The 19,371-nt window shown below is 36.8% G+C and overlaps 1 protein-coding gene across 3 annotated transcripts in view; it reads right to left on the bottom strand.

Annotated features, from left to right (window-relative positions):
- Positions 1-7,180: 7,180 nt before the first annotated feature.
- The window catches only part of KIF18A (kinesin family member 18A), a 31,165-nt gene continuing 18,974 nt past the window's right edge, over positions 7,181-19,371 (bottom strand). For all 3 annotated transcript variants that reach the window (XM_059848377.1, XM_059848378.1, XM_059848381.1), the window contains 4 exons: positions 13,418-13,898; positions 12,788-12,892; positions 10,015-10,124; positions 7,181-7,799 (listed from right to left, as the gene is read on the bottom strand). In XM_059848377.1, the coding sequence (XP_059704360.1) occupies positions 7,651-7,799; positions 10,015-10,124; positions 12,788-12,892; positions 13,418-13,898 (845 nt within the window). In that variant the 3' untranslated portion in view covers positions 7,181-7,650. The remainder of the gene's footprint in view (positions 7,800-10,014; positions 10,125-12,787; positions 12,893-13,417; positions 13,899-19,371) is intronic.

Here is a 19,371-nt window from a genome sequence, read left to right as displayed (position 1 = left end):
CACAGAGATTTTAAAGTCAAAACTAAAAACTCCTCCTAAAAAACTACTTAAAACCAACTACAATCCCCCCCCCCCAAAAAAAAAAAACCCCAAACCAACAAAAACCACGGCTTATAAAGAAATCCAAACTTCCTCAGAAGGAATGAACACTAAACCACAACTCCTCCTGGCACCCCCAACTACCAATGCCAAAGTGAATACTCAAAGAAAAATTCCCTCTGCCCACCACAGCACCAACTCCACATAAAGCAGATTACCCTCATCACACAACACACCCATATTAAAACACTAAATCACCCTAAGACTTTAAAATATTTACAAATTAACCGGAAAGTAAAAACTTAAGTCTCACTAACAAAAACCCCCAAAAGTAACACATACTAAAAAACCTGCACCATGTAACCAACTACCAACAAAAAAGTTAAACTCTTTTCACTAATAACTGCTATCCCATTTGAAAATCAAGCAAAAACCCCTAACATATAAAACCCCATGCAACAAATCACAAAACTACTAAAAAAAGAAAATCAAACCAACTCACTAAACTCAAAGCTATTCAACTAGCCCAAAACATTACTAAAAAAAACCCCAAATTCTACCTCTACACTAATTTGTAAATAGTAACCAGTACTCTATAAAGCTAACTAAAAAACCCAAACTAATTAACAGGGTGAAAAAAAACCACTTTAAGCTACTAAGAAGTAAAAAAAAAAAAAAAACAAACACTATCAAAGTAAAAAAGCTTCCTATAAAAGTCCATCATATAAAGACCCATATTCTCAAAAATAAAGCTAATAAAAACCACCAGAACAACAAACAAGTAAATCAAGCTATAAAAATACAAGTATCAACACCAAATTTAAATTAGCCACACAAAAGTGATTCCTAACTAAATAAACTCAGAGTGACTCCAGTATTCAAAATAAAAATACCACCTGTAAGTAAACACAAAACCAAAGAGTAAACCTAACAGTACACAGTATTTCTCAGGTTGTCCATAACTGTAAAACATATACTACCATTAAATAAACCAAACCCCCTATAACATAATTAGCAATAATCCAAATATAAATATAAAAAAAACTGGCAAATTAATTACATTACTCTACCCCACACACACCAAAACAAACACAATATGCTCACAATAGCAAAAGCCACTATAAAGTAATTAAAACCCTACCTATAATACACTACAGCCCATAACACCAAGCTAAACCTTAAAAAACACATCCTTTAAAAGCATAGAACTTGAAAAAAATTAAATCAAACAACAAAACTCATTTCAAAAACAACTCTATCAACACCTAAGCTAAAAAACCTACCATTAAATATGGATATAAATAAGTATATACCATATCCCCTACCATACACCAATTACAAAGTAAAAAATACAATAGACTGTTAAAAAACACCTTAAAATTTGGGGCGGGGGATCTTTCAAAAATTAAGAACAACATCTAACAAAAGCCACCTAATTAATTAAGACCCAAAGTTCCACTAACCAAACCAACCCTACCCAACCTAAACCCCTACATACAATAAGCAAAGTCCTAATAATGGGTGTCAAAAGTTTATTAAAAAAGACAATTTCAATTAATTCTACCTCAAATACAAACAAACATATTCATAAAGTTGTTTTTACTCAAAGGCCAAGTGACACAGATTAAATAATACAAAAAAAAAAGCAACACAATGTATACCTCAAAAAAATCTAATTATTAAGTAGGAACTATGGGTAAATATCACTGCTTGTTAAATGTTACTGCCATTGTCTATACATAACTGTACACTATATATACACCTATGTATAATAAATGTTTATAAAGTTAGAATATATATTAGTTTTAGTTATAAACCAATGATATAAAAATAAAAAGTAAAATATCCTCAAGTAACTTTATGAAACTCATATCCCCACACATATGTGTAACTCAAAAATAAGTTTTACACCTTTAAGATTAGTTCTACAAACAAAACAAAGAACCAAATCCCAGAGTTTGTTTTCAAGAAAACTCCTACACCTTCCTACTGCAAAACAACACTGTCTACAACAACGCAACACAGACAAGAAACCAGAGCTCACTTTTATTTTAGTTAGTTTTAGCTAATTAAAGCAGATAAGTTCCCTAAGCTGTAGGTTTTTTCCTTTTCTTTAAACCTATTTAAAGCTACTCTAAACTAAAACACCCAAAAAACCACCAAAATCACCCACCAAGCCAAACCTAAACCACAACACTTTCAATGCCAGAAAAATCAATAACAGAGTAAACCAAGCTACAGGCCACAAAAAACCTGAGTTTGTAGCATCTTTTAAACCAACAAGAAGTTTTATTGTTTAATATTATTCATTATTTGTTCTAGTAAATGCTTTACCTATTAAATAAACAAAATTTCCACTTTTCTCAAAAAAAATTTGTTTTTCCAAACCTATTAGAAAAAAGCAGCTTAAATTTGCTTTGTAAAGAAAAACCCCCTTTAAAAATACTTTTCCCAAAATCACCCAAAACCAAAATATATGCCTGTGTGCAAAGGGGAAGACTTAGAGAAACAAATTATCATGTGCAAGCGTCCTGATCATCTCTGAAAAGTCAGACCAAGGACTGAGGAATAGGAAGTGATTCAGCAGGAAAATAGTCTATAATTCCAATATAAGACCAGGGACTGAAGATTGGGAATTGATTCAGTAGGAAAATATTCTATAATTCCAATATATTTTATCATATTCATTGTACATTTCTGTGAGCTTCCCACAGCACCTTTAAATTCTGGATGCATGAATTGTGTGAAGGCAATCCAGCTTCCATAGCTTCAAAACTTCTTCGGTGCTTAAAAATTTCTCTGTTAACATGTCAATGAGCCTGAAATGAAATATCCTGAAGCAACCACAAAATTAACCCCCCTGTATCAATGTCCAACATACATTTTCTCTTCTAGGTGAAGGAGAACAGAAAAGTGTCATGGAAGAGGAAGCCTGGGAAATAATTTAAAGGTCAGGTGGAGGAAAAGAAAAACTGAGAACCAGAGAAAAAAACAAAGGCAGACTATGCAATAAGATTATGATGCAAGATGAAAAGATGAAAATCACTATTTCCAAGTTTTATAGCTATACTGGAATATATGTGGATTCTGGGGTTTTGTTTTTGTTTGTGGTTTTAGGTTGTTGCAGCTTTTTTCTGTCACTCTCTGTGGTAGTTTTTTTACATGGGAGGCATCTACAGATGTAATACAAAAGCTTCTACATAACTAACAGTCTGTCAATCTCAAAATTAAAAAATTCTCAAATTAACAAACCAAAACCACACCAAACGGCATTTGGTGCCCACTATGGTTCCCGGACCTCTTCATCTGCATGAGGGTGGACTCTCATCTGCAACTCCCAATCTCAGAAAGATGCCCCAAACCAGGCCAAAAGGTCAGAAACTTTAATTCATTCCTCATCAGGGTACATTATTTATTATAAATCCACACATATAAATTTGGAGAGTAAACATAAAACTCATTTGGGAGGAGACATAAAGAACACCAAGCTTTAAGGTCCTCTAGGAACAAGACTTACCTGCTTGGTGAGTGCATTGCCAAAAGTATCCAAGCCAGCTTCCCACTCTGAGCTGCCTTCTGGAAGAGTCTCTCCCACCCTTTTGTTCTCTGTTGCCTACATAGGCTGTCAGGAGGACCAATCTCCTGTGTCACAGCACACATCCCAGCTGAGACAGCCACCATACCCTGACTGTAACCACACAATTCCAGAAAGCTTCAGCCCAAGCAGAGTAACACCCCAGCTCTTCAGGAGGCTGCCAAGCATCTGGTTTTTTTTTTTTGTTCTTCAGCCCTTTTATGCCCTCCTGTTGCTGCCCTGCACCTGTGAGCCCTCTGCTCCCTGTGTGATTGCTCAGCACCCCTAGGCACTCCATGGCTCCTTACCTTCAATAGCATTCACCTGTCCTGCACAGCTGGAGCCACTGGGGATCAGCCACAGCCCTACTCCCAATCACCACAAACTCTGTGCCCACAACTGCATTCTAGTGAGTGCACTAGTCATTAACCAACACTAAACCCATACTGTGCAGACCTGCAATCTATTAAAGCATTAAAATAAATGTAAATAATTAAAATACTTCAAATACTTGCTTTTTATATACTCAGCCCCACTCCCAATCACCACAAACTCTGTGCCCACTAGTGATATTACACAAGTACAACCCCCAACCTTCCCCCTGCAAGGAAGTCCTTCTATGACTGTTGTCAGGTGAAGGTACCACCAGGTAGAAAATAATCATTCTCTCCCTTCCCCTTCTTACAGGCTTCCATTAGCAGCTGCTGTTGGGCAGTGGTAGTGCCTTGTGAAGGCTAGCCTAGAACAGAGACTAGGCAGAGTTAAAGAATAAAAGTATTCCACAGATCTGAGTAATCAGTTTTGAACTCAACTCTTTTGACATCCATCACATTTTAAACTCCAGACTTCGTCATCACATATGCTATTCAGGGAGGAAATGCCATGTGTTTTGAACTTGGCATTTAGGTCTCATACACTAAGAAGCAGTGAATAATTGTTGCCTAGTCCCCTTTTCCATGACTTGTTATTTCATACACTTTAAACAGAACTTCTCACTTCCAGGGTGAAGTGCTCCTAAACTATATTATTTGTATTCAGGTTGTTCACTGCTTTAATTGCTCCTCTCATCCATTTATATTCTTTTGTAATTCAACCACATTTATTTGAAATGTATAGGACAAAACCAGGATTAAGGCAAGGAATTTGCACAAGGGTTTGTTCCCCATGAGTTTTTGTGCTATTTTGACCAGAGATGATGTTTTCACGGCCATTTTTACAATAACTCCAAGGTCTCTTTCCTGACTAATGATATCTATTTGAGAACCCATTGCCACATATATTGCCACATAGTTTGAGCTGTTTTCCTTCTTGAGTTTCATTTATTTTATTGCCCAGTCTTTCAGCAACTAACATGCTTCTCCACCTCTTCATAGTTAGCTTTCGTTTCAGCTAACTGAATAATTGAATTTCAATAATTTTTGTTAGTTTACCCTAGAACCCCTTTATGAAATGATTTGTGGCTCTATTAAAGCCTCTGAAGTGCCCCTGGAACCCCTGTCCCAGCCTGGCAGGGGTGCCAAGCACAGGCACAATGTTCCACTCTGCCCTAACCCAGCTCCTGAGTTACAAAGCACCACAAACGCCACCTGGGGAAAGGCACAGGGCTGTCTAAGGGCAAACATGAGGTGAAGCTTTCATCTTGACCCTGCCTTCATCTTGAGTTTCCATCTGAACACTGCTGGAACCCAGAAGGGGGAGTGTTCTTTTTTATCTTTCTTCTAATTCCCCCTTCTTGGAGTTTCTTGAGTGACTAAAAATCATAAGGGCTCAAAGTTTGCTAAGTTGAATAGGCCAAGTTAATGGTCTGAGAAGTATTTTATGTTGAATGAATGTTGTTATAATAAGCAAGTAAATGAATAATAGTACAAACCATAGCCTGCAGCCTTTGAATGTTTTTGTAAGAATTTCCCAGTGGGATGAGATCTTTAACATCCTTTTCACACTTGCAACACTGACACAACTTAACCCTGTGTGGTACAACAGTGAAATCAGCAAAATGTGTACTTCAGATAAATGCTATTCCTTAATTAGTTTGTAAAGACAAGCCAGCAGGTAGCAGAGAAGATTGGCAAGGAAATGAAATGGGCTGTATCACACCTCCACTGCTTCCCAAATACACATTGCTTTCTACCTAACTGGCAATCTGACAGAAAAACTTCTTAGGTAATGAAAAGTTATGAGAAGTTTTGTGCCAGTAATGTGGGTGGAATGTGCTGGGAAGCACTTTCTGCCTATGAAGTCTAGATATGTTCACAGTAGGTAAGAAAACAAATGCATGTACAATTAATAGTGCAGAACATTACTCAATAGCAATATGAAATACAAACATCTCCCTTCAACCTGCTGTATCTCTGGAAACAATTTATGCTAGTTATAAATGGTAAACATGTACCTAGCTAACAAATCTCTGATCAACTTCTGATTGAATCCCTTCTCATGTCAGGTTTTAATTTTCTCAATAATTTTTTTTGTCCCTGCAAGTGTTGCAATTGAGCCAAGTGATTCCACTCAAGTGCATGCCAAAGACATTAAGAAAACATGGGATTCATCAGTTTTATGTTTTGACTATCAAAATGGTGCATGCACAAGCTTGTCTAAAAACTTTTCAAGATTGCTATGGACATCTATGTGTCTTACATGTTGTGAGAGCAGTGAAAGTAACAAGTATATTTAGCAAAACCCAACATACCTCTTGTACACACGATATCAAACAAAGAAGCTCCCTGCGTACATTTTACAATAAACACTGAGAATCTGAAAAAAATCCCATAAGTCAAAAATAGTCTGTACAACTTCAGCTGTGTCAAAATCATAAATTAAAATTAATTCCAAAACCTTGCTGTTCATCATGATAGGGAAATATTGAAGTAACCCTCCCTCTTTATTCTACTGAAATTAGATCACCTTGCTATGTCCCAAATCCTAGTTTTCAGGCTTAACACAAACCTTTTCCCAGTTCTCATTACACTACAAGATCCCAGGCTCACCACAACTATATCACCTATAATCCTTTTTGAAAGGAACTAGGAGGATTCACTTTCTCTCTCCCAGTATTTTTAACTAGCAATGCCTATTTCTTAAGAAATGGTTTCTTCCTCTTTGAACCTCCCCAGTGAAGACTGCTTCTGCACCATGGTCTGCTCCTCCCACAAGTGGTCCTGAAAGTTTCTGCAGGCAGCTCCCATTTCCTTTTTCAGAGGCTTGTGGAAAGTGTCCTCCAATGTGTCAAGCATGAATTCTGCAGCATATTAGTGAACTGATCATGTGGGAAGCTCCTTGCTTCAGACACCAGCTCTGACACCACAAACTACTTTCAGGACTTCTTCCTCTGGCTCTCACCAGAGAAAATGACTTCATTTGCACAGGCCCAACACAGCAGAATGACATTCTGAAGGCTGGGCAGGCTGTCAAGGTTACAGAACAGCTATACATCGCTCTGTCTCTGAACATTAATCATTAGCTAGAAGTCATTGTAAACAGCATGTACTTTTAACAATATTAGTCAAAATCGATTTAGACATTTTTTATAAAAGAAAGGAACATTTTTTGCTAGAAATGCATTTCACGTTATATTGCTCTTAATAATATTAAAATTTATTTGAAGTAATTAATAAAAGACATATTTACAGCTGAATTAAAATGAAAAAGCAGAACAGGAGCATTTACAACAAAGTAACAGACTAAAAACCAGAAAGACCAAAAAAAAAAAAAAAAAAAGCCAGTTTTGGAAATATTTTTTTCTGTCTCTTTGAACTCCACATGTCATCCACAGATACTAACAATCTAAGAACATCTATGGCATTGTAATGGTAAGCATGAACATGTTCTAATATTAGCATCTGCCTAACTTGCTTCCAAATGAAAATCTCTTTTAACACAAGGAAGCTACTCTGATGAAAATAATTTAGGGGGTCAAAATAACTTTTGTAAGATTTCCACCTCGACACTCTCAAAACTATTTACAGGAAGAAATCACATTTCACCCTATTCACATTTGCTATGCATCAATCCTGCTTGAAATAGGGATGAACTCAGAACTAAATCCTATTTTTTTTCCTGGAAACACGAAGTAAAAGATTTTTTGATGTCCTTGATTTAATCTCCAGTGGGACATTTCCTTGAGAAAGGCTTCTAATGAAGTTCCTTGGGATATTCTGTTCTTGCTTCCTGCTCTTCATTTTAACACCTAGTGAAGAAAGAAATGCTATTAGAAATAGAGAGAAACTCCTCCAATAAACATAAGTAGACTGTAGCTGACATGGACCTCCTTTTCAGAATAGGTCTAAGAATTTTTACACTTTTCTTTCTTTTACCGAAAGCCTCATTTTAATATGCAAACATGTAATCCCTCTTAGCTCAGTAATCCAGTGTTTTAATTGTCTAGAAGGTCTCATGATTAGACCCTCAACTGACAGGAGATGCTATTAAAAAAGTACAATGGTCTATAAAAAGATGTAGAAATATGCAAAAAATGTTATTAATCCTTCTTATTATAGAATAGCATTGAAAAATGAACACTATGTCATTACAGAAAATTTTGTCTTTTTAATCTGAAAACAATTCTTCCTCTTAGGTATTTGGTTAAGGTTTATTCTGCTCTTGTTAAGCATGCTCTCAAAAATCAAGTCTATTTGATATTCAGTTCAACAGTGAATAATCAAAGTTTTATTCTCATATCAAAATGTGCTTCTGCATTACACAGTTTCTTAATTCCAGAGTAGAGATTGAAGAGTGGAACCTTCCTAACCTGGTCTGCTGGAGCAGACATTGATACTGATATAACCCGGTATGCAATCTGCCTAATAAGTCACCTGGTTAGAGCTTTGACTCAGATATTCAGTTTCCAGAAAGCTTCTTGTAACACAACCTCAACATTTCCAATGAATACAGAATAAGACCTTTTCCCTCACATTCCCTCACAGCAATTTTTACTTAAAAACATGCATGTGCTGTAAAACCAGTGTATTGACCATAGCACCAGCAAAAGCTACACAATGGAAATGTTTTCTCACATTGCTTTTCTATTTCATAAGAAAAGCAGACTAAAATTTTAAAACTAATATTGGATTTCCTCTAGATAGCCAAAGAAGATTGTTAAATTTATCTCTGAAGACAGAGAAGAAAAGGCGGCAGAGATGAAGGAAAATTGTACATATTTAGCATATTAAAATCTGCTTCAGGTGTCAAGCAACTTAGTCCCATGCACTAAAAAAGGCAGAGGTTTTTATAAAATTGTGAAGACATTTGTGAACATTGGCTGAAAAAATTATTTGTAACTGATTTTATCATAGAAAAGGTTTACACACCTCACAGAGAAGCCATATAATTGAGGCAAACTTTCACACAACAGAACTTGCTAATATTATTATCAGCAATATGTTAAAAGCAAAATAATTTTGTCTCAGTTATTGTTTTTGGCCAGAATAGCCCCAAATTTTAAGACCAATAAATCTCTGAAAACACATTTTATCTATTAAAACAAATCAGTTTGGTGCCGTAAAAAAAAGCAAAGAATGAAAAACTGGTATGGAAATGATTAGAGAATTTTATTTCTTGATAAGCCACACTTGGGCAAAGACAAAATTGGTAATGAAGTTCACCAAATTTCTCAACAAGTTAATAAACTATTTTAGGTGGAAGACCTTGGCTCTTGGGAAAAAGGGTTTCCCAACACCCTTGTAATAATATTGAACTGAATTTTGATTAGTTACTATCTATATAACTGACATTCTGGCTCTTTTATTTTTAAAAAAAGGATATACAATTCAAACCAATGGCTTAGTACACTGTCACAGCAACACGTGATATTAAAGTGACAAAATGAATTGAGAGGCAATTTTAATTTTGCACTTGTGCAATCACTGTTACCAAGGCGATAACTTCTGTCTCTGTGATCACCAGAAACTGACACCTTGTGCAGGCTGCCCTAGAGCAGAGACTGGACAGAGCTAAAGAATAGAGCAGGGATTTATTCAAAGGATCTCCTCCATGGACCCACCTTGGGCAGCACAAGAGCCCAGCCAGGGCTGCACCCAAGAGGAACCAAAATGGCCCCAAAATGCACAAGCGCTCCCGGGGTCTCTCCCTGGGATCAGTTCTGCTCCATTTGCACCTGCAGTTCATTGTCCCATTCCAGCTTTAGCCCAGCCACTCCCACCCTGCTTGTTTTTCTCTCTCCAGCCCACGGTGTTTGTGCTCTTGGGGTTGAGATTTGGATCATTTGTCCTTGGTGCCCAGCTGGAGCAGGAATTATTTTATCTCCCTGCTCTGTGCAGAGAGCTCACCATCCCCTCATGTGAAGCTCAGACCCACCCACTAAAGCGGCATAGAATGTGAAAAACACCGAAGCCAAAGCCCGAGGCAGCAAAGGCAGTGTCCCCCAGCCCAGCCCTGACACTCACCAGCCCCCTGGGGCACTCTCAGGGCTGCATGGCTCAGCAGCACGTCCTGCCGAGAGTGCTTGGCAGCGCCCGGGGCCTGCAGGCTGCCCAGCACTGTGTTCGAGGTGGAGCTGCAAAAGTGCCACAAAGATTTTGCCTTCAGTACAGTCACTGCTCACAGTGCTTCTGGCCTTACAATGTAGAAATACTTTAAATATTATCCAGTGTTCATAAAATCGTAACAGAATGCAAGGAATAAACTAATTTATTATGTATTATCTATGGATACTATTCCCCTTTCTTCTTTTTAAAAATTTACAAGAATGCTTCAGCTGTGAAAATAAGAACTAATGTTGGCATTTGTATTCAAAGGCAGGACAATATGTCACAGTTTTGTTTAAACCATAGAAGCCAGTTTGATGGCCATCACATACAAATTATACTGAGAAATGATCTTAAGGCATGTTACAAAATCCTTGAAATGACCAAGCTATGTTTATCGAACAAATCACAATTTTTTATTGCTACAATAACTTCTCTACAGCCTCCAGCACAGTTGGAGGGGGTGACTTCATAGCAGACAATACTTTTTAACTAAGCTGCAAGAAAACTGTTACAGTTTCAAATTCATTAAAACAAAATCTCTATATTTTATCCACAGCACTTTATGTGATGGACTTAAGGTCTACAGTGAAAATTATGAACCTATCTGACCTCACCCTTCTGCAATTGCCTCACAAACTTCCTCAGTTCCACTCTGCCAGACAGCCTCATAAACAAGCTAATTGTATTTATGTCCCAAGTTCCTAGGCTTTTCCTATTCCTGTAATAAATACTGTATTATTTCCACTTTAAAGTCCCCTAACTCACACTTCCTTAATAATAATTTTCTGCCTAAATGAAAATATATAGCAAGCAGCAAAGACTAAGACTTTCCTTGTGCCAGTCCTAAAAATCTACTCATGCATGCCTCTTGCAAGAGAACTTAAGCCAATAAGAATATACCATTATTTGGTAAAACAGTCTCTTATGACTGACTTGCCTCTAATCCCTTCTCCTGAAAATGCAACTGTTTCAAATTATACTTCTAATGTGGACCATGTGACTGAAATTTATATTTATTCTAGCATTAGCAGGAATTGAATGACCAGAACGAGCCACTTCAATCAGGGAAAGCATGGGGGAGAAAAGAGGGAAAAAGTAGAGAATGGAATGAAGACATTCTGAAAAGCAAGACCATATTCCTTTTCTCCTTCAGAAATGTGTTTTCATTCCTTCTCTTCATCACCAACTGCGAGACCAAGCTGTAAAGAATTTCATTCTACAGGCGAATTACTGAGACACATTGATTTCTAAAAAAGGAACAGAAGTTGCGGGATTTTTCTGTGGTGTACTGGGAAATAAGTTTGAGACACAAAAGAAACAAGGTGAACAGAAACAGCTACTCTTTTGGGAAGAAATAAGCATATATATATATATATATATATATATATATATATATATATATATATATATGTATATATGTATATATATAAAAAATATATATATAAAAATATAAAAATTATTGCACAGTTATTACAAAAAAAATGTACTTCAAAAGCCTGTCCGAGAACTTTAACCTTAAGACTAGATAAATCAGGCTTCAAAAGTTCCCTCGCCTTTCCATAGAGAGAATGCAGAAAAGACTAGCTTGGTTTCAGAGAATAGCTGATTTATTTTGCTAAATTCATAATCAGCTATTTGGAAATGTGAGCAGTGCCTCTTTTCTCATCCTAGAGCAGAATAGTTTATTCCTCCTCCTAGCAAGACAGTTTAGAACAGTAATTGATAACAATCAGAACAGTTACATGAAACCAGACCAGATGATTCTGATCTTTGAGGATAGTTCTCTATTTTAAAGGTGCTAATAAACAAAAAGGCACTAAAGTTTCTTCCATGTCCTGTGATCTGTCTATAGCCTTGTCCCAACACTCTTGAGATATTCTTTATAAGATCTGTGTTGTGGTAGCTCTTCTCAGGTCTAGCAACAGGTCATTTGTAACATGATTTTAAAAATGGTTGCATCAATTTCTGCTTTTGGAAGTAGGAAAAAGAAAAAGAAAGACAAGCTGTTTCATAGCTAATCAGGTTTAAATACAGTAAAAAAAAAAAAAAACAAACAAAAACAAAGAAGTACATACACCAAGAAATTACAATTTAACTTAATGTCTATTCAGTTTCAGCTTCTCTGGTGCTCCTGCTAATAAACCTCTTTTAGGGTCATAAACCAGAAGTGATGATACAAAAGTTCTTCCTAGAGCAGACTGCAAAAATTAGGTCACAATATGAGATTGAAAATGAATTATCAGAAAATCAAAGTTGATCACCTAAGTATTGTCATGTATATTTTTTCCCTGTTTTCTATTTTGGTAGCTTCTAATATGCTCCGGCAAAGGCAGAACATGCTCAAAAAACTTAGATTTTTTAATTGATGGCAAAATTTCTCTTTTCAGAATTATGTGCCATCTTTCTACTTTGAGTAGACAGCAGCTACGCAAGACATGATATTACTTTGTAATTATTAAAACAGAAGTTCTTAAATCAAGACTAAGGAAAAAAAAAATCTACTGAAGTTACCCAGAAAAGCAACAAAACCATTCAATTGAATTCAAGCATATTTGAATCAGAACATGTCATATGCAGGTCAAAATGACTTCTATAAGAGGTTTTCAGATTTGAAACATTAGCATGAAACTGAAGTAAGAACATGAGGAACAAAAATTCATTTTGTATAGAAGGATTAGTTTAATCTTACCTTAGTATCTTTCTTTTTCTCTGAGCAGCTGAAGTCATTGCCATATATGAGGGCTTCTCAAATACTGGAGCAGAATTTTTGCTTCTTAAGGAAGAAAGATCAAGTCTAAAATAAAAGAATTATATTTCTGTAAAACATATTCTTGGTAAAAGTCAAGTAAATTTGTTCTTAACTGTAAACAAATATATGGTAAGTTGAAAACCATAACTGGAAATTAATTTAATTAATGTTATTTGAGGAAGCTTTGAAGACTTCTGACATGCACAGCAGCTTTAGGCATGGCATTTCACAATGTGGAGAGGTTAAGTATACATTTTACAAACAGAAAACATAAGGCTTAGAGAAAGCAACTTGCCTGAGGCATCACAATCAATTTAGAAAATGCTGTATTTTCTTTTTGGTACATATCTTCTAAAACAGAATAAGCTTTCAACTTCATTTGTTGTCACTAACATACTACTCTTTTCAAATAATGGCAGAATTGAATTTGATGTTGATCAAAAATGAGGGCTTGAATTTCAGAATCTTGGGTTTATTTATAAAATGGATAGAAATGGAAAAACCCAGCTGTAAAGACAGGCAGGATTAAACGACTTGGTAATGTTTCTCACCCATAAAAAAGGAAAATACCTTTGCACAATGCTATTGCTGCATGGCTGTGGCTCCTTCACAGATGAGTAAGCAGACATTTCAGCTGTTTCCTCTGTACCTTCATAGAGAATGATAGTGGAGTTCAGGACAGCTTCGTGGCTCTCTGGGATCGCATCACAAGTGGTGTCCATGATGCCCTTCCTGGCTGCCACATCTGCGCTGCAGGCACTGACTGTCCCCAGGCCTGCCAGATGCAAAGCCTCCTTCACCACAGCCTGAGCACAGAAACTGTGCCCTGGCTTTCTGCAGGAGTCTGGAGTATTGCCCAGAGGGTACACCTCCTTGGCCAGAGAATCCTCCAGGTGCTGCAAGCTGCTGTGGCTGGAGGCAGGTGGGCTTGGAGCTACCACTGGTGAGTCCATCAGCCTCCTCCTCGTTCTCTTCTGTGGTGGTTCCGTATGTTCTAACACCTGTTGGGTGTTGTTATTAATTTCTTGTGATGGTGTACCAAAAGAGGTGCCTGTCAAACATAAGTAATGGTGGTTAGCACATCTAACTGCACATACTACTCACATCTGGCTTTTCCTTTCTTCTTCCCTAGTCAGATATTAGCAGAAATTATTACAAATACTATTTATTTCATATTTATATCAACTTGATCGTGTAAGTGAAATTATTTCTATTGCAGCATTGTCTAAGATGGCATTTCCTGTGACACTCAAAGTATTATAAACGTACATAGGTTGGCATAGTTAACCCCAGATGTTATAGAAATAATCACAACTAAGACCTGACAGATGACAAGAGCAAATGCAAGAGTAAGAGTATTGAAAATTATTGCACCACCATGACAAAACTCCTACTTTAAGGTGGTACAATCACAGTAACCTAGAGCTGACTCCTGACCACAGCAGTTTTTTCCCCAGCAAATACCATGCAGAATAATGAGACTGTTGAAAAAGGAATGACACAGAACTGTTGCAGTGTGAAGCTATATCCTGCCTCTCAGGTGTGCCAGCTTCTTCCTTCCCCTCCCCCTGCCCCCTTGCCTTCTTCCTAAGTGCTGTCTGTCAAGTTCCACATTCCAGTAAGGGCGTCGTGTGATTGGCAGAAGTTCAAAAGATGCTTCTCAGACCTGGGGTCATTGGCCTGTCCAGGTGTTATTGTCCCCTGAGACCCTCCCCCTCCCACCTGGTTGGTGGCTCACCTATCCTTTCCCTCTCCCCTCCCTGTGGGCTTAAAAGGCACTGGAACCATGTGGTCGGTTGGAGCTGTTACTGAAATTCAGAACTCTGTCACCCTGGAATAAACTCTGGATTTAACCCTCTGGAGGAATCCGCTCTCTTTCTCTTCACCATCGCCTGAACTTTTTCCACTAGAGGTAAACTGAGTTTCTACTTTGCTTGGACTCATTGAGTGCCTAACTGCCAGCCAGCCAAAGGTGTCTCTGAGGTGAAACATCCACAGCTGCTACCTTTGAGCACTAGGGCTGAACGAGCCCAGGCACGCTCCACCCGGCAATATTGGGATTGTTATTCCAATACAGAACCATCTAGAAGGACAAATTTTTCTGACACTGCTCCTTTGCAAAACACTGCTTTCTCATTTGCAAACAAAGAAGTTAAAGTTACTAGGATTCTGTTGCCCTACTATATCAACTGTGGGGAGCAAAGCTCTTGACTAACAACTTCCCCCACCCTCAAAAATAAAGCAAGCAATACAGTGCAATTGGCCATTCTCATTCATCCTGATTTAAACTACTTTTCTTGAAGTGTCATAATGGTTTCATTTTCAAGCAAGTGGTAATAAGGGCAATGTCCAAAGTAAGACAGAAAAGGCCTTTCTCTTACTCAAGCTTTCAGTGAAGGAGGATCATTTTAAGACACAGCTCACTGTTCAAATGGTTATAATACCAAAAAACTATGGAATTTTTTTAAACAAATCAAGAGCAGCAGAGGGCTGTCAAAACCCGAAGTGCTTCTATATTTAACTTCCAGTGCAAATTTAAGAAATGAAGCCTAGTATCCTTAAAATGCCTATGGATTGGATCCCCTTCAGCTGGCAGCCAGACTCATACTCCTCCTTTCTGTATTGCCTACTTCATGCCTATGAGCAACTTATCTGCAAGAAGAACTCCTGCTTTTTCAACTGATGCAAGTTACTTCGGAATTAGTTACGGTATTCCTAGAACAGTGTTGATAAATATTTATTTCTTCTAGATTTCATTCTATTTTTGCCTCAGACTAAGAAAGCTAGTTTGAACTCCTCAGTCTGAATGCTTCTATAGCTCTCTCATGTGTTAACACTTTGGGCATTTTAACTGTTCCAAAAACATTCTTTGAACACAACAAAGATTGATTAAGAACATGTATGTTTTATTTCACCTCCACAAGCTTGATTTGTTACAGAAAGCAAAGCTTAAATAGTTGTAGCTTTTTCTCTGCTTACCATTTCTCAGGCCCCATTTAATGTTGACCTCATTGCCCAGTTGCATCCAAACTTGCCAAGAGGCTTTAAAAAAGCTGATTCCCCAGCACCCTCAGAAATCAAATATCTTGGGAGAAGGCCCAAGCAAGGCCCTCATGAAGAAAAGCCAAGGAGGGTCAATCACTCCCCCAACACTGCTTTTGATACACACCTTGGAACTAGACATGCCATATGATGGGATACTCAGCTGGATGAGATGATGCCCAGTTAGAAGATAGAAAACAGAACTGTAAGGGACAGCCAAAGATTTAAGGACCACAGTGAGACCTAGACCTGTTCCAGGAGGATAAAACAGGTAGTATCAAAGTATATACAAGTACCAAGGAAATTAGATACAGGCCACAAGTCTATGCTATGTTGCCACAACTTAATTCAATAATGAAACCATTGAAAAAACAAAGCAAACATTAATGCTCACTCAGGGGCTCAGTGTCAGAATGAACAATGTTTAAACTGCTTATGGGAAAAGCAGTGTGGACAATTCATGAACAATTCCAATTCCATGACATTACTTGGGGCTTTGAAGAAACACATACATGGAGAACTTTGGCCTGAGAGGACTAACTCGCATGAAATAACTGAATTGGGAATTTGTCTATGTGTGCACTTATGAGCAGCTCACTTCATGTATGTAAAGGACCTTTTCTTTGTTAAAATGCAAAATATATTTTTATCTTATACCACATCTAATCCACAGCCAGCTTTCACCAGGTGAAATGCAGCAGGTTGCTGAGATGCTGATTGTAATCTGAACATTAAGCTAATTCAGGGCCTGAGTGTTCCCCAAATAATCGTTACCTCCACTCAAAATAAAGAAGGCCCACTGTGATAAAGACATATTTCTCCAAGACTTGGTTGGATTTAGTAACAAATTAATAAACTTATTTATGAACAATTTAAAACATCTACCCTCTTGTCACTATTAACAATACTAGGCTTCATTATGTACTTGCTCTTTAATTTTGTTTAATAAATACAATATATACCTCTAGTGTAATAGAACTAACAAATCTTAATAAAAAAATTCGAGTCATCACAACCAAAAATTGAATCCAAATCTTTTTTTAAAAAGACTTTTGACATCTTATATTCTTAAATACAAGAATAAGGCTTATATAATCTAGTGTTTGAAATAACTATCCATTAAATGACTCAGGACACATTTTAAATATTCATTTATTAGTTTTTACTCCTATTTATATGCATCTGAATGTCTGTTTGAGGAAAAATAATGGTTAGAATTCTATTAGTCCATAGCTACATTAGGACAGGGAGGTTTCAGTTTCACAAAGTTTGCTTACTGTAAGACACTGAGGTTTTGCTAATGTCCTAAAGTTACTAGAAGGAAGTCTGATGGAGAAACATTTTGGTGGGAGTGCCAAGGTTTAGAAGCTTCTACAGGCCTAAATATTGGAAGCATTTTAAAATTAACTGTAAATACCAGCATTTAAATCATTAACTAAATACGTAAAGAACACAAAAGTACTGCCAACATAAATAATTTGATGAATTCCATCATACTGGAGAGCATTTTTACAGTAATACAAGTAAACTAATAACGATAGTTGCAGGAATTCTATAAAAGGCAAATATAAGCTGTTAGTAAAAACAAAGACCTATTTTTAAAGATCTATTTATTTCTGGAATAAAACTCACAGTAAAACAAAGTTAAAAAGCTTTTGTCATTTAAGTGTTGGAAATAATACAAGGTACTTAAGAAGTGTGCCTTCTCACAGCTTTTTGTGGGGATATTAGGCTCCTAACACCATAAACAGGTAAACAAACCAGGAATATTGTATTTAACTTGGCTTCACTAAATAACATAAACCAAATATGATGTAACAAAAAAAAACAACTCCAAAATCCCAAATCCACTTTAGCTTCTTGTTCTACTGTATATAGCTCCAAACCGTTATGATCTCAGGTAAATAAACATACAGCAAGAAAAACACTGGGACCCACAAAACAAAGAATTGCCAGTGTTGTTATTTCCACCTTACTAAGGAAGCAAGATACTGAAGCTAATTGCTAACTTCCTGGCAAGTGCTTAAAATAGCTACTATGGAGAAGTTTATGTAAAATGGATTCAGACAACAGAAGTTGCTACAGAAACTCTGCTACTTCCACACATTTCTAAATACCTGGTACTGAGGATGATACAGTGGAGAACCAAGTAGGGCTATTTACATTTCCTTAAAGGACAAATTCAACTAGTTCCTGAATGGATGGCTAATGATATTCATTAAATATTGTCATTTTCCTACTGAAAGATAAACAACATGTTCCAACTATAAAAAAAATAATTTCAAATGTGTTCCATAATGAGTCAGGGATATTATGTTTATAGTCTATATTTGCTTCATGTTTTACAGCTAGATCCATCTTTTGCATCAATATCATCATCATCATTCAATAATATTTTTTTATTTCATGTACAAAAATGAATCACTTATATTCTTTACAGAACAGCCACAGTTAACTTGATGAAGCAGCGGCAAAGAAAAACTTGGAAGCTTTATTTCCATAGCTAGTACTTTCACAGCTACAATGCATCTCTTTAAAAATAAATATTATTCCAAATATGTGATCTCTTCTCTAAAGTATATTTGCTTATCCTTAATTTCAGGCTGATGTTGATAAAAGATAATTGTCAAAATTTTTTAAGATATTATTTAAGAGATTCACTCAGAAATAAAACATTAAAGCCATCACCCACTGATCAACCCCCCCCATCCAGTGACATGAGGTGGTTTTGGACCCAAGTGTGCCGGATCATTTGTCCCAAAAGACTACTCAGAAGTACTGACTTATCTGACAAGAAACAGCAATAGCAGATATTTACAGCCCTGGGCACTAATAAGAGAAGCAGAATGCACTATGTGTGCAACATGAGTCACAGGAAAAGTGAGCAGAGCTCATGGCAAAACAGCTCTGATGAATTGAGTTAGTTCTAATTGACATTAGGGACAAAATAATGGCCAAGACTTGTCTTCTTCTGGTCATCATGCTAATACATGCATAAGGGGATTATTTCTGGAAATTGTTCTAAATTAAGTCTAGCAGGTTGTTCTGCTAAAGTGAAATTAAATATTAATGTATTCATTTCAATAAACATTTCTGGGCTACCACTGATTGATCAAATTACAATTCTAATCATACGTTTTCATTCCTTTAACAACTGACTCATGGAATTCCAAACTGCAAATGAGGTCTAGTCAACGCATTTCTATTATTTCATATTACTGTGACCCAAAGGCATCATCACTGTGATGGCAAGTTTCACAACAGGTTCACAAACAACAGCTCCGAACTGAAAAAGGCTCAAATCCAAGCTGCAGTGATCAGGTGTACTGCTTAACAAAGCATGAGAAAAAACACTCAGAAGTTACCTAAGACAGTATGGAAGAGCTGCTTAGCAAGACAAATCTTTCCTATTCAAGGCACATGCTTTTCCTACTTTTAATAAAATTTTTACTATGTGCAACTGTACCTCAATTTTTCCTGCC

The sequence above is a fragment of the Haemorhous mexicanus genome, chromosome 6, assembly GCF_027477595.1.
Source record: "Haemorhous mexicanus isolate bHaeMex1 chromosome 6, bHaeMex1.pri, whole genome shotgun sequence".
Lineage (NCBI taxonomy): Eukaryota > Metazoa > Chordata > Aves > Passeriformes > Fringillidae > Haemorhous > Haemorhous mexicanus.
This window is presented reverse-complemented; position numbering and strand designations above follow the sequence as displayed.